At 42.1% G+C, this 15,210-nt stretch overlaps 2 protein-coding genes across 2 annotated transcripts; one reads left to right on the top strand and one right to left on the bottom strand.

The window, feature by feature from the left end:
• Positions 1-2,650: 2,650 nt before the first annotated feature.
• Positions 2,651-3,622, top strand: LOC127242376 (uncharacterized). Its single transcript, XM_051261894.1, has 2 exons — positions 2,651-2,978; positions 3,084-3,622. Exons 1-2 carry the CDS (start codon positions 2,651-2,653, stop codon positions 3,620-3,622), a joined length of 867 nt encoding a protein of 288 aa, XP_051117851.1.
• Positions 3,623-9,926: 6,304 nt separating this feature from the next.
• On the bottom strand, positions 9,927-12,007 carry LOC127242375 (uncharacterized). Its single transcript, XM_051261893.1, has 2 exons — positions 10,339-12,007; positions 9,927-10,243 (listed from the first exon to the last, which is right to left on the bottom strand). The coding sequence occupies exons 1-2, from the start codon at positions 12,005-12,007 to the stop codon at positions 9,927-9,929; spliced, it is 1,986 nt and encodes a 661-aa protein (XP_051117850.1).
• Positions 12,008-15,210: the final 3,203 nt, after the last annotated feature.

The following is a 15,210-nucleotide window of genomic DNA, read 5'->3' as shown; positions in this document are numbered from 1 at the left end:
AAAAATTGGTAAAGAATATTAAAATGCGTTGGTTCAGGAATCTCAAATATCGTTCAGAATAAGGGGAGCAAATAAACAGAAGAATGTTGTACTCTTTTTCTTTCACTAGGATTTTTTTCCATAAGGTTTTTTTTCCTAATAAGGTTTTAACGAAACACATTCTTATATAAAAACATCCAAGGGAGAGTGTTATACACATTACATACACGAAGGTACAACGTAGTCATTTGTATGCTTTTGTTTTTCTTCGTATTGAAGTTTTCTTGTGTATAAATATAGGCTTGAATGAAATGAAATAAACACACTTCATCCATTTCCTGCATTAATCAATCTCTCTCTACTCTCTACCGTTTTATTTTTCTAGTAGATGTATTATGCACATTCCCCATAAATATAGAGAATTATTTTGATACAATTCCCCATAAATATTATTAAAAATATAATATATATATATTAATATAATATATATTATATATATAATTTATCCACTTAATTTTTTTTAACATAAATATTATTTTTTAAGTTATCAACACAATTCTCTATATCTAACTTACCAAACAATATATTATATATCTTTTTTTAATATTATATATATTTATATTTAAATTATATTAGGTTGATTTTATATAAAAAAAATATTTTATTTAAACTTAGTACTACAAATACATATATTTATTTATAATGCATTAATTTTTTTTATATTTAATTATATTACTAATGATATTTTAAATAAATTAATAGTTTTCAAACTATTTGATTGGTGTATTAGTTATTTAATTTTATATTTTTAATTTAAAATAATTTTTATATTAACTATGAGAAAGATTGTCGGAAATATATAATTAATATTTTATATTATATTTTTATATTTTTAGTATAAAGATTATATATTTATATATTTTGTATGAATATATATAGTTTATTTTTTAAAATTGATAAAAAAATTATATATTTTTTTATTAGAACATACCTGTTACGTATGAAATTTAGAATTAAGTTAAAAAGCCCAAGGTAAAAGAAAAAATGGGCCTGGTAATAGAGTTGATCGAACTGGCTGAAGGGCACCGTGGGGAACTCAAGGAAAATAGGTTAATTTCTAAGGAGAATGCAGGACAGAAAGTCTTCAGGTCGGAAAGTCCTCAGGTCAGAAAGTCTTCAGGTCGGAAAGTCCTCAGGTCGGAAAGTCTTCAGGTCGGAAAGTCCTCAGGTCGGAAAGTCTTCAGGTCGGAAAGTCTTCAGGTCGGGAGGTCCGCAGGTCGGAAGGTCCTCAGGTCGGGAGGTCCTCAGGTCGGGAAGTCCTCAGGACGGAAAGTCCGCAGGTCGGAAGGTCCTTAGGTCGGGAGGTCCGCAGGTCAGAAGGTCCTCAGGTCGGGAGGTCCTCAGGTCGGGAGGTCCTCAAGACGGAAAGTCGTCAGGACGGAAAGTCCTCAGGTCGGGAGGTCTGCGACTGGACCAGTAAGTCGGATGGTCTTTAAGTCGGGAGGTCTGCGACTAGACCAGTAAGTCGGATGGTGTTTAGGTCGGGAGGTCTGCGACTGGACCAGTAAGTTGGATGGTCTTTAAGTCGGGAGGTCTGTGACAAGACTAGTAAGTCGGATGGTCTTTAGGTCGGGAGGTCTGTGACTTGACCAATAAGTCGGATGGTCTTTAGGTCGGGAGGTCTGCGACTGGATCAACAAGTCGGGTGGCCCGCAAGTCGGGAAGATTGGTAGTCGGGCCAATAAGGTGGAAGAGTAGTGTTCGGACCAAAAGGGCAGAAGGTCTGCGGTCGGTCCAAAGAGGCGGATGCTGTTAAGAGAGGAATAGAGTGATAATGGTGGTCTGCTGAGGACACGTGTCAGCAAGAGAAGGATTGGCAGACGGTTGAAAATGAGACATTGTAACCGTTCAGGCGACGGTTTCCAGTACAATTTCTCAGGAAGTATTTAAGGATTTGGATTTTTCTTGAGAAGCCATGTTCAATCAACTTCAACAAAGCAAAGTCAGATTTGGGGATCACCACTTTAAATTTCCAGCATTTTATTTTCCAGTTAATTTTCTTATGTACCGTACAGTGTTTAGAGATTCCTAATATCATACGCTAATTAATCAAGTTTCGAGATATTTTCCATATCTTTGAATTTTACTTTTTGTTTGTTGAAAAAATACATCAACAAATTGGCGACCACAGTGGGAGAAAGGCAAGATTGCTGATCCTACATTACCAGAGAACTTCATACGACTGAGGTCCGGCCGAATCATCCAAAAAATTAATATGGCAGGCACACAACCTCAATCATTATCAGCACCAGTGGGGGAAAATGTTTCACCACCAGTCATGCCAAATCCAGGGGAGATGCCTCAACCACCTACCGATTGGTTGTCGTATATTCAACAATTGAACAGCCAGCATAATGCGGCAATGCAGAACATGTTGCGTGAGCAACAGAATTTGATGCAGAACATGTTAGATCAAGCATTGTCAAGGGCTACTCTTCAACCCACCCAGACGCCGCCAGGGGTGTCACCATCCACAATACAAGCGAATTTTGCAGGGCCATCATATGTGGACAACACACTTCCAAGCGCCACAAACTTCAACCGAACAGATAGGGGAAAAACTCCTCTGACTTTCCCAAATAATATACCTTTGGGGCCAAGGGTTGAAAATATGCAACCAAACATTACAAGAGAGGAAAGGCCAGGGGAACATTTGCAGGATCCTATTCTTATTCCTGTGCAAAATCCCATTGATGTCCCTGATCATCAACAGTTTCGTTTGGGTGATGAAATTGCTCACGTATTGAGGGTTCAGTTTGATTTAAATCCTCAGATAGCCAACCGACCTGCTTATCAGAGACCGTTCCCAGAAAGGATTATTAATGAATATCCTCTTCCAAGGAATTATAGGCCACCAGATTTTCATGCTTTTTCTGGAGAGGATGGGTCCTGCACTATAGAGCATATGGGGCGTTTTACAGCACAGTTAGGGGAAATTGGTAACAATCCTTTTTACAAGTTACAACTGTTCGGATTGTCCTTAACTAGGATAGCTTTTTCATGGTTTGTAAGTCTGCCACCTGGGCTAATACAAACTTGGGAAGGTTTAGAAATGGCGTTTCATGCCAGATTTTTCAATCCCCTGCCAACGGTTTCTCTGACTGATTTTTTGGAAATGAAACAATATCCGGAGGAATCAGCGTCACAATTTATTGAGAGGGTGAGATTAATGAAGGGACGATGTCCTACTATAATCAACGAGAAAGATATGACCAACTTAGTGGTCCAAAACATGCATGGTCGTTTAAGAGATGCACTCACTGCACATGATGTCGAGGATTTGGCAAGCCTCGCTTCCAAGGCTGGACGTTTAGAATCTCTGTTCAGAGAAAGGGATCAGAATTTCAGGCGTAATAAAGGTCAACATATGGCTAGTATGGAAACAGAGGCATACGACTTTTATTATGATCAAACAGAAGAGATGGCGGCCGAAATAATTTTAAGGAAACCTTATGTATGCTCTAAGTTAAAGCCTGCACCAGGAACGGAAGCTAAAGGGCAACCGACCTTTGACAGTTCAAAGGCCGATGAGATATTTGATATCCTGTTGACTGATGGTCAAATCCGAATTCCAAAGGGATAGAGGTTGGCCACCAAGGAAGAAATTAAAGGGAGGCCATATTGTAAGTGGCACAATTCCTTCACACATAGTACAAGTCCGTGCACCTATTTTCGAAATAAGATCCATAAAGCTATTAAGGCAGGACGGCTCAGGTATATCACTTTGGGAGTGGAGCAGCAACCATTTCCAAAAGTAACCACAACGATGGTTAATATACAAGCAATTTCCAGAAAGGAAAAAGGGAACACATCAAACAGTGTCCGACCAGAGGAGAAACTCAAGGTTTGTAAAAAAACAGTGGCTGAAAAATGGGACAACCAAGATGGTTCTTTTAATGTGGAATTAAAGGACCAGGTTGTAGTCCGGGACCACCCGACCAGGAAGACGGGTACGGTCGGAAGCAAATGGACTCGAAATAAGAAACCTTTACCAATTGATGTGGATCCTCGCTTCCCAGGCATGAATCATACTCAGATTCGGAATGCAAGCGTAGGTATGCTGCGAGATACATAGATAAGTTAGGAAAGGGGATTCATGATCTATCTCCTGTGGATTTTGAGATGACTAGCTTTATAGAGCAGCCGACCAGACCAGAAGGCATGTTAGTCGCTTCCATTGAAGTCGGTCCAAAGAAGATTTCTTCTGTGTTCTTCATGGTGGATGCAGACACCACATATTCAATCCTGCTTGGACGAGATTGGATACATGCATCTAAATGTGTGCCATCAACACTGCATCAACAATTGATGTTCTGGGAAGGCAATCAGGTTTTAAAAATGGAGGCAAATGACAATCCTTTTGGAGCATCAGAACAAGTAGAAGAATCAGTTTTCTATTCTCGTCACGTACCTTCAGTGTATCAAATTTTTATGGCTAATGATTACCCAAAGAAGGGTTTAAAGTCATTGGCCAGAATTCAATGTTCTTTTAAAGAACAATTGTACTATATGGCTCTTTAGTAAGCCAGACCTACTTTATATAATACGTTTCTTATGGAAGAAGTAGAATTGCAAGATTGTAGTTTGCTTATTAATAAGTATTATTTAGATCAGCTTTTGAAAAAAGTAGAAAAAATGGAAAAATGTGATGTTCATTTCCAAGAAGATGAACAATTCCCTTAGCCTGATCTGTTAGAAAAACAGAGCCAACTTTTTCAGCACAAGACCCTTTGCTGGAATTTAATTTAGGAACCGACTTGGTTCCGAGAGTAATCAGGTTGAGTGGTTACTTGTCTAAAGAGCAACAGACATTGATGCTCGAAGTTATAAAAAACAATATTGATTGTTTAGCCTGGGATTATTCAAAAATGCCAAGTCTGGAGCGAAGTCTGATAGAACATCGATTGCCCATCAAGAAGGATTTCAAACCATGTAAACAATCTTCAAGACGTATAAGTCCTGATTTGATGCCTCAAATTAAAGAAGAGATTCAGAAGCTTCTTAAAGTAGGTTTCATCCGACCTTGCCGTTATGCAGATTGGTTGGCCAATATTGTACCAGTGGTTAAGAAAAATGGTAAGATCGGGATATGCATCGATTTTAGAGATCTTAATATGGCCACCCCTAAAGATGAGTATGTGATGCCTATGGCCGACATGCTAATTGATTCGGCAGCAGGGCACAGAATTCTCTGTTTAATGGATGGTTATGCAGGATATAACCAAATCTTTTTGGCAGAGGAAGACATCCACAAGACAACATTTAGATGTCCAGGGGCATTAGGCATTTATGAGTGGACAATTATGCCTTTTGGTTTGAAGAATGCTGGGGCGACCTACCAGAGAGCCATGAACTCAATTTTTCATGATCTCATTGGTAAGTCTATGGAAGTCTACATCGATGATGTTATTGTCAAGTCTTCCAGTTTTGAGGAGCATTTGAGGGATCTCAAGGATGCTTTCAGTCAGATGAAGAAATACAAATTGAAGATGAACCCGACTAAGTGTGCTTTCGGCATATCAGCTGGGAGTTTCTTGGGGTTCTTAGTTCATGAGAGGGGCATCGAGATTGATGCTAACAAAGCCAATGTAATTCTTACCAGCCGACCACCTCAGACGGTTAAAGAGATTCAAAGTTTGTTGGGAAAACTAAATTATCTCAGACGGTTCATTTCCAATGCTGCTGGCAAGATCAGACCAATCACTAAATTATTGAAGGCAGAAGGAAGCGCCTTTGAGTGGGGACCAGACCAACAGACAGCTTTGGAGGCTATAAAGCAGGCATTAACTCAACCTCCTGTGTTGATGCCTCCCAAGGAAGATCGGCCCCTCAAACTTTATTTGGCGAATACCTATGAAGTGGTCAGTTGCTTATTAGCTCAAGATGGAGACGATGGAAAGGAAAGGGCAATTTATTATTTGAGCAAGACTCTCACAGGACCAGAATTGAATTATACAATGCCAGAGAAGATGTGTTATTCATTGGTGTTTGCATGCACCAAGCTTGAACATTATATGCTGCCTAGAAGAGTTGAGGTTATTTCAAAGATTGATCTCATCAAGTTAATTTTGCAAAAGCCTACGATGCAAGGCAGACTCATGAAGTGGGCCATTAAATTAGCTCCCTTCGATTTGTATCATTCTCCCTTGAGGGCGGTCAAAGGCCAAACAGTGGCAGATTTCTTGGCAGACTTCACAAGCTGTGAAGAAAAACCGACCGGGTGTATATCTTATGTAAGCACCCGAAATTGGTTAATGTTTTTTGATGGTTCTACCCCAGGAAACAGATCTGGTGCAGGCGTCCTGTTGGAAGGACCAGACGGTCAAAGGGTCAATTTTCAGCTTCAATTGGAAGATATGACTCATAATTCAGCAGAATATGAAGCTTTGATCTTGGGATTGGAAGCATTAATAGCTAGAAAAGTTCAGTCGGTTATTATAAAAGAGGACTCTCAATTGGTCATTAACCAGGTAAACAAAAAATATGTTTGCAATTATCCCCACCTTCGGAGGTACAGAGATTTGGTAGGTCGGTTGCTATCAAAGATCTCCGAAGTGATAATCAAGTTCGTCCCTAGAGAAGAGAATCAATTTGCAGATGAATTAGCTCAAAAAGCTTGCAAGGGAATTCTAAAACACATATGTGCAGAGGTCGGCCCTGAGGCAGAAACAGGAACCGACTGGAAGGCAGAAACAGGAGCCGACTGGAGAAAAGAATTTATCATGTATTTGCAAGATCCTGGAGCGAATGTACCAATTGGAATTCGGTTGAAAGCTTTGCGATTCCAATTGGTAGAAGGAGTGTTATATAAAAGGACATTCGAAGGATTGCTTTTGAAGTGTTTGGGTCCCGAGCAGGCTTTGGAGGTGATGACAGAGTTACACAGTGGAATGTGTGGGGCTCATCGAGCAGGTCTGAACATGAGATGGGCCATACATAGGTTAGGTTTCTTTTGGCCAAAGATTTATGAGGACTGCATACAATTTGCCAAGGGTTGCCAAGAATGTCAGAGGCATGGGCAACTAATTCATTTGCCAGTAACAGAATTGCAAGCGATGGTAAAACCATGGCCTTTTAAATCTTGGGCTATGGATATCATTGGTAAAATTCATTCTCCATCATCCAAGAATCATTGTTTTATTTTAGTTGCAACAGACTATTTCACCAAGTGGGTGGAGGCGATTGCTTTAAAGAATGTGGATCAGAAGGAGATGATTGATTTTGTGTTGAATCAGATCATATATAGGTATGGAATTCCTCATTCGTTAACAACCGACCAAGGATTGGTCTTTACTGGGGAGAAGTTTTTAAGCTTCTTGGCAGAGTTTGGCATTCGTCTAAGTCATTCTTCGCCTTATTATCCCCAAGCTAATGGGCAAGCAGAAGCGGCTAACAAGATTATCGTTGGGATCATCAAGAAAATGATTGAAGGGAATCCAAGGAAATGGCATTTGTTGTTATCTCGAGCCCTATGGGCACATAGGAACAACAGAAGTTCTACCACATGATTTTCACCATATCAACTCACTTTTGCACAAGATGCTGTGTTGCCAGCCGAAGTGCAGGTCTCATCTGGACGCACAAGTCTTACCAATGATAAGTTTACTGAAGAATATCAACAAATGATGTTGCAACAATTGGAGAGTCTGGATGTCACCCGACTTCATGCAATTGATCAGATTGTGAAGCAAAATGAGATCAGGGTATGGAAAGAAAGTTTTTTACAGAACATTCAAAGAAAGAGACCTGGTCTGGAAGACTATTCTTCCAACTTATAAAAAGGTTGACCAATTAGGAAAGTGGTCTCCAAATTGGGAGGGACTATTTATAATCCAAAAGAAAATTGGAAATGGTGCCTTTATTATCATAAATCAAGAAGGTAAAAGGGTACATGACTGTATTAATGCTAGATATCTGAAGAGGTATTTTCCTGTCTTTTCAGATTACAAGAAAGCATGAAACAGTAAGTTTTCAGAACCCATTTGCTAAGGGTTCGAACCTAACAATGGTTCATTCATTGTCAGATGTTGATTCGTGCAGAAGATTATCTTCTTCTGAGTCAGAAGCTTCATTCCAACGGTTATGGATTAGTTCTGGCTCTTCATCAATAAGGTCTTCTAAGCTGGGCCGGTACTTTTCCCACTGATCTTGCATTTTCTCAAGATCATAGTCGGTCCGAGCTTTCATGTCTGTCAGGGCTTGGCGTTCACGATCAACAAGAGTACGTAATCTTGAAAAGACTGCATGTTGGTTGGAGAAGGTTTGACCCCAAACAAGGTCTGGAAGTATGGCGGTCACATGGTGTTCAATCAAATCCATGTGATGATCAATGTCGGGAAGACGACTTTGAATATCCCGAAGGGTCTCATATCCCTCTACCACGTTTTCCATCAGGTGAATGACACAGTGGATGGTCTTTCGGCCTCATTTGGAAAACCTGAATTTGTAATCCAATTGTTGGAGGATGTATAGTAGGTCTTCAGCGTGACCTCCAACTGGATGATTACCCATGAAGAAGGGTTGAATGACGCCTTTCCAATTGTTTCCAGGAACATAGGGATAGTGAGATGGCATTTTAGTGCTTGTGAACAAGCGTGTTCAAAGTTGAGTTGTTTGATGATTTACGAAAGCTGCTAATATTTATTGAGGAGGCTGATTGATTGGTTCCCTGGAGGGTTGGAGTCTTGAGAGATGATCCTTAATAAAATGAGAGAAATTTTATTTACCAAGTCAAAATTTACAAAAGGGACTCTAAAACAAGTTTTATTTGGGACCACTTATCCTCTGTCCTGGAAAGTCGCCTGTTATTAGCGGCCGACTAGTACAGTTTTATGAGTTGGGATCGGGTGTGAATCTTTAACTCCTGATCCAGGTCGGCTACATTGCTTTGGTACCGATCAATCAGGCGTTGCTCATTGTTGATATGTGCTTCCAGGACAGACCTTTCGTGGTGGAGCATCTTCAGCTCTGCTTCTTTTTGCTGGATTGACCCCTCAATTTGTACCTTGGAACTATTCAGGCCTTCTAGTCGGCCAACTGCTTGTTGAATGGATTCCTTGGTTTTGGACAAGAAAGCCTCCAGACTGGTTCGATCCAGGTCGGGCAAAGGTGTCTCAGCTTTCAAAAGATGGGCGAACAGAGTTTCATTCTGGAGTTCGGATAGTTGCTCCATCAATTGGTGAAGGATGGGGGCAGCAGTCGACTCTGAAGATATGCAGCGCAAGAGACCACCAATGGCTTGAAGAAGGCTGTCAAGCAAGTCTGACCCCAGGTCGAGGAAAGATTGGCCAACAGCCTGTGTAATTATAGTTCGGACGTCCGTCGAAATGGAAACCGCCGACAAGAGGGCTAGATCAGGACATCCTTGAAGTAAAAGATGTTTATCTTAGGTTGAATGGAGAAATAAATGTTAAGAATTAATTGTGCAAGGTTGCACGTACCTCTAGACGGATGGTGGTCGCTGAAGGTGCCAAAATAACCCTAAGTCTGGAGGGTTGGGCGACTGATATTTCGATAGCTGATTCGTCGGCTGCTTCGAGTGGATGTTGAGGTACGGATCTAGGTCCCTGAATGGTGGAATATAGTGTGTCAAAGGTCATGCTAACTTGTATTTTTGGTACTTTGGAGGAAGAAATTTCAAGTGTTTACCAGGTTGATAGAGGTCTCTAAGTCAGATGAGGGAATTTCTGGAAATTCCTGTAAGAGACCTCTTGGTGGTATTGGTGCAGGTTCATTTTTTCGCCTATCTGCTTCTGGAAGAGGGTCTGCTGCCCCTGGGTCGGCAACCTCCAAGTCGGCCGCCCTTGGGTCGGAAACCTCCAAGTCGGCCGCCCTTGGGTCGGCAACCTCCAAGTCGGCCACTATTGGGTCGGCAACCTCCAGGTCTGCTACCCTGGGTCGGCAACCTCCAAGTCGGCCGCTGCTGGGTCGGCAACCTCCAAGTCAGTCGCTCGTTGGTTTGATGTGTCTGGGACGGTTGCATCAGAGGCAGCAGAAGCAACATGAGGTAACCTGTCCATATCTGAAGCAGTTGTCTCACTGGGAGATGAAATCCTTGTTGTTACATGTTCGGTGGATGGAGGTATTTTATTCGAAGCCCGGCGCTTGGTCGGGGGTTCTGGTTCTGGTAGTGGGCTAGTCGGTAGCTTTGTTGTTTTAGTGGGTCTGGAAGTAGGTTGGGCGGTCGCTCGAGCTGAAGCCACACCTGAGTATGAATTAAGGATTAATACTTTGTTAAGACAAGAATCAAATTACATTAAGAGTATACCTGAACGGGTCGGGTCCTTATAAGGAGCCGACCTGATGGACGCTTTGTTGGGGATGGTTGATTGTTCCCAGAAGGGAGAATAGATTGAGTCTGAAGGGCTTTTCTCTTCCTCTGTGGAGTACCCGACTCATCGCCCTGAGTAATCAGGTTCCTTTGGGTGTTAGTCAGAGGGGTTGTCGCTAACTTAATTGGAGGTGGGGGAAGAAGTATGCCCAGTAAACGATCCTTGTCATGGGCAATCAAGGCCCAAGTAACCGACCACCACTCCCGAAAAGACTCAACATAAGTTGGAGAAGATTTGTAAGGAATGTAAGAATTAGAGGTGATGTAATTTGTAAGTTGTGATATGTATGGGGCAATTGCATCAAGAATAGGTCTCCCATCCGGACTTTGAATTATTAGATGGGGATGAGCAATGGGACCAGGCAGGCCTTGTTGGCATCCGAATTGGCGTGCCACAAATTGAGGTTGGTAATTGAAGGTATAAAATATTTTGGGACCTTGTCTGTTGATTTTTTTGCTGGTAAATAAAGACTTGGGTTTAAGGGCAACATCCCAGGAGAACGGGTAATTCGGATATGAAAGTGGATTTGGTTGAGACAAAGGCGAAGGAACAGGGAATGGCCAAAACAGACCGGACGCATAGCCAATATACTTTTTGTGTATGTAAAAATGGTTGTCATTTCGATTATCAGTAAGAATGGCTGTTATGATTGGATCAGAAGCCTGGAGGTTATTACGGCCTAAGCAAAGTCGGTTAAGGGCTACTCCTAGGGATTTCTCAAGTGTGGGAGCAACAAGAGGATGACCAAGTTGGAAGGCGTCGGGAAAATAGAGACGGAACCATAGTTCCAGGAACAAAAAAGGACCCGACACAACAGTGTCTAACTTCTTACCATCTTTATCAGTAAGGCGGACACTGACCCTGGATAACCCTTCAAAGAGATTGGCAAGGAAAAGGGTGCCTAATGAGAGGAACCGACCCAAGGTTATGTGTATAGCAAGATCAAGATGAGAAGGGAGGACACATTTCGAAGGAGAGACTACAACATACTTACAGAGCCAAAAGAGGAGAAAAGTAGTGTGCTCTCGGTCAGTTACAGGGGTCCCGTTGGCTCCTTGTTGGTCAATTAGAAATTTGGTCCAGCCCCATTCTTTCACATCTATCAGAGACCAGCCCGCGTGGTCTGATTTGGGTTCTTGCCCATCTAGGGCACCCATTACAGGATCTTCCCCAACGATTGGCAGATGAGCGATCATGGCTACATCCATGAGGGTGGGGCCAATAGGGGCTGTTGGAAGAAGGAAGGTGCAAACCTCAGGATGCCAGAACACCGCCATGGCCAGAAGAACTTTCTCATGTAAATGACATGGAAGAGTTGACAGAAATATGGCCTGATCGATTTGCTGAATTTTCCATTGCTCTTGGTAATGTTCTGCCACTATCTGGTACCAGGTGCGGTAGAGGTCCTTGGGATCTGTCAAGTGTGTTTTAATGTTGTCATGAAGATGGGTTGCATTGTAGTTGGGATTGTTGATCGCCAGCAGATTCTTTGCCTCCAAAACTTCTCTCATACGGTTGGAGTCTTCAACAGTTGTGCAATATGGACGAACAGTTGGGGTGTGCATTTTCGTCGCCACAAGAGTGGTTTCAGGGATTGATCCATCGACGGGGAGTGCAGGGATGTATCGATTCGCCATGTCTAGGGTTGTAGAGATTATGATTCACAAAAGCTCGTATCGAAGAAAGGGAAGTTAATCAGGAGTGCTGTAACTGGTGCAGTTGCTAAGGGACTTTCTCAGGAGGGTTGTGATTTATGAACTTCCAAACGACGATTGATAAATGGCGTTTGAAAGTCCCTTGGCGGCGGGCAAGTTGTTACGTATGAAATTTAGAATTAGATTAAAAAGCCCAAGGTAAAAGAAAAAATGGGCCTGGTAATAGAGTTGATCGAACTGGCTGAAGGGCACCATGGAGAACTCGAGCAAAATAGGTTAATTTCTAAGGAGAATCTAGGATGGAAAGTCTTCAGGTCGGAAAGTCCTCAGGTTGGAAAGTCTTCAGGTCGGAAAGTCCTCAGGTCGGAAAGTCTTCAGGTCGGAAAGTCCTCAGGTCGGGAAGTCTTCAAGTCGGGAGGTCTGCAGGTCGGAAGGTCCTCTGGTCGGGAGGTCCTCAGGACGGAAAGTCCGTAGGTCGGAAGGTCCTCAGGTCGGGAGGTCCGCAGGTCAGAAGGTCCTCAGGTCGGGAGGTCCTCAAGACGGAAAGTCGTCAGGACGGAAAGTCCTCGGGTCGGAAGGCCTGCAACTGGACCAGTAAGTCTGATGGTCTTTAGGTCGGGAGGTCTGCGACTAGACCAGTAAGTCGGATGGTGTTTAGGTCGGGAGGTCTGCGACTGGACCAGTAAGTCGGATAGTCTTTAAGTCGGGAGGTCTGCGACTAGTCCAGTAAGTCGGATGGTCTTTAGGTCGGGAGGTCTGCGACTTGACCAATAAGTCGGATAGTCTTTAGGTCGGGAGGTCTGCGACTGGATCAACAAGTCGGGTGGCCCGCAAGTCGGGAAGATTGGTAGTCGGACCAATAAGGTGGAAGAGTAGTGTTCGGACCAAAAGGACGGAAGGTCTGCGGTCGGTCCAAAGAGGCAGATGCTGTTAAGAGTGGAATAGAGTGATAGTGGTGGTCTGCTGAGGACACGTGTCAGCAGGAGAAGGGTTGGCAGACGGTTGAAAATGAGACGTTGTAACCGTTCAGGCGACGGTTTCCAGTACAATTTCTCAGGAAGTATTTAAGGATTTGGATTTTTCTTGAGAAGGCATCTTCAATCAACTTCAACAAAGCAAAGTCAGATTTGGGGATCACCACTTTAAATTTCCAGCATTTTATTTTCCAGTTAATTTTCTTATGTACCGTACAGTGTTTAAAGATTCCTAATCTTAGGCACTAATTAATCAAGTTTAAAGATATTTTCCATATCTTTGAATTTTACTTTTTGTTTGTTGCAAAATTGCATCAACAATACCCAAATTCGTAAAAATAATTAAATAAAATTTACAAAAAAAAAAAGAGATTGATGTACGAGTTTAATTTATCATAACAAATAAAATTTGTAGAAGGACAATTAGGTCATTTAAAATATAAAAAAAAAAATCAAATTTTTTGATTAATTTGCAAAATAAATTGAATTAAAAAAATATAAATCCCGATAATTTACATTGTAATTTATTTATTTTTCTATCCCATCCACTATTCTTATGTTTTACTTCATTATAGTAATGTATATTTATAAAAAAATACTAGTATTTTAGATGAAATATTTGATTTTTAAAAAATTTGAAATCTAGTTGTTATTCTACATTTTAAGCACAACTGGATGAACCAGAAACAGACTCAAAGCTCCACAAAATCGGCCTAAATGAGAAGCAGCCCAGTCCGGATGAAAGCCCAATGAACAAAACCAGCCTTGAAGAGTACGGTTGGATGAGGGGTGAGAACAGTAGAATGAGTGTTCCTAGATTTAAGTGGGCAAACTTGGGAAGAAAATAATGTGGATTTAAAAGAAGCATAATAAAGAAAGTGAGTAAAACAGTTCCTAAAATCAAAGGATAAGGACAAGACATACAATATAAAAGAAGGGCAAGGAGGAGAGGAAAAGAACGTCCTATACCATCCACTTCAAAATTTATTTCTTGTTTTCATTCTTTTTTTTCATATATTTTATTGCATTCTTGCCTTCTTTTCCTCTACACATTTATTTATCTTCCATTTCTTGTTCTTATTTTCTTGTTGAATTTTTTTTTTTTTCCAGTTTAATTCAATTTCTTATTTGAGTGCACAATTGTTCCTCCTAATTTTAGCAAATTAATTATATCATATTTACTGTGAGACTTAGCCCGGATAATTTTTTGAGTAAGTCAGGGAACTCGATTATTATCGATTTCGACAGGCCTAGATTTATTAGGCCGTCATAGAAGAATTTCAGCGACAACAGATTGGCATACCCAGTGGGACTCCGACAAGTCTCACACTTTTTATGCATTTAAGGAGTCGCAATTACCATCGCCGAAGAAAGTTACAATCGCCGGTGAAACTTCAGCCCCATGCATCTCCGGAAAGTTCTCTGCAGCTCCGGGAGTTGTGGACAGGAAGATTACGGTCCCTACAAATGTTTTGGAAGATCAGATTCTTGCGAAAATCCGATATGCCTTCAGTGACTCAACATTGACGTTCTCTCGGTATTTTGCAGACATTTTTAATCCCACCATCCGAAACAAAATTATGTGGGCAAGAGAGGAGAAGTTGCGCAAGGGCAAAGCACCAGTGACCAGCTCCGGAGATGATGAAAATGCTCATCCGGTGAAGGCAACACAAGGGGACGTGTCCGGACATCCTCCAACGACGCTCCAGTATGGTGACGCAACCATACTGAGCAAAAAAACAAAAACAATGGCCGTCCTCGGGGCAGACTATCGTAAGGCCGCTGCCACATTAGGGACATCTGGGGAGCAGCGGGTGCGCACCACCGGAGTCTCAATGGAAAAACAATTCTTTGTTCAGTGGCATGAGCGTGCCCACATCACCCGCGGGGTCGAATGGTCAAGGAAATGCCTTTGCCGGAGAACGAACTACTGACTCTTTAGGGGCATGGCCAACCACAGCCCCAACACTTCCGGCTCCGGGGATGACTTGGGGGGCATCTGCCCCATATTTGAACCTGACTTGGGGGGCATCCGCCCTACATTCGAACTTACCTTGGGGGGCAGCTTCTGCACCTCCAAGTCTGTAGGGGTCAGCTTCGTCGGCTGTAGCAGTGGCTTGGGGCTCAGATACACCAGCTCCGCCCATGCCGCCTCCACCTGGGGGGCAGGAAACATACCAAGAAGCTTCCCCAACGGGACCAACCATACAG

This window comes from Andrographis paniculata, unplaced genomic scaffold (genome assembly GCF_009805555.1).
Source record: "Andrographis paniculata isolate CXL003 unplaced genomic scaffold, ASM980555v1 Contig86END, whole genome shotgun sequence".
NCBI classification, from domain to species: domain Eukaryota; kingdom Viridiplantae; phylum Streptophyta; class Magnoliopsida; order Lamiales; family Acanthaceae; genus Andrographis; species Andrographis paniculata.
This window is presented reverse-complemented; position numbering and strand designations above follow the sequence as displayed.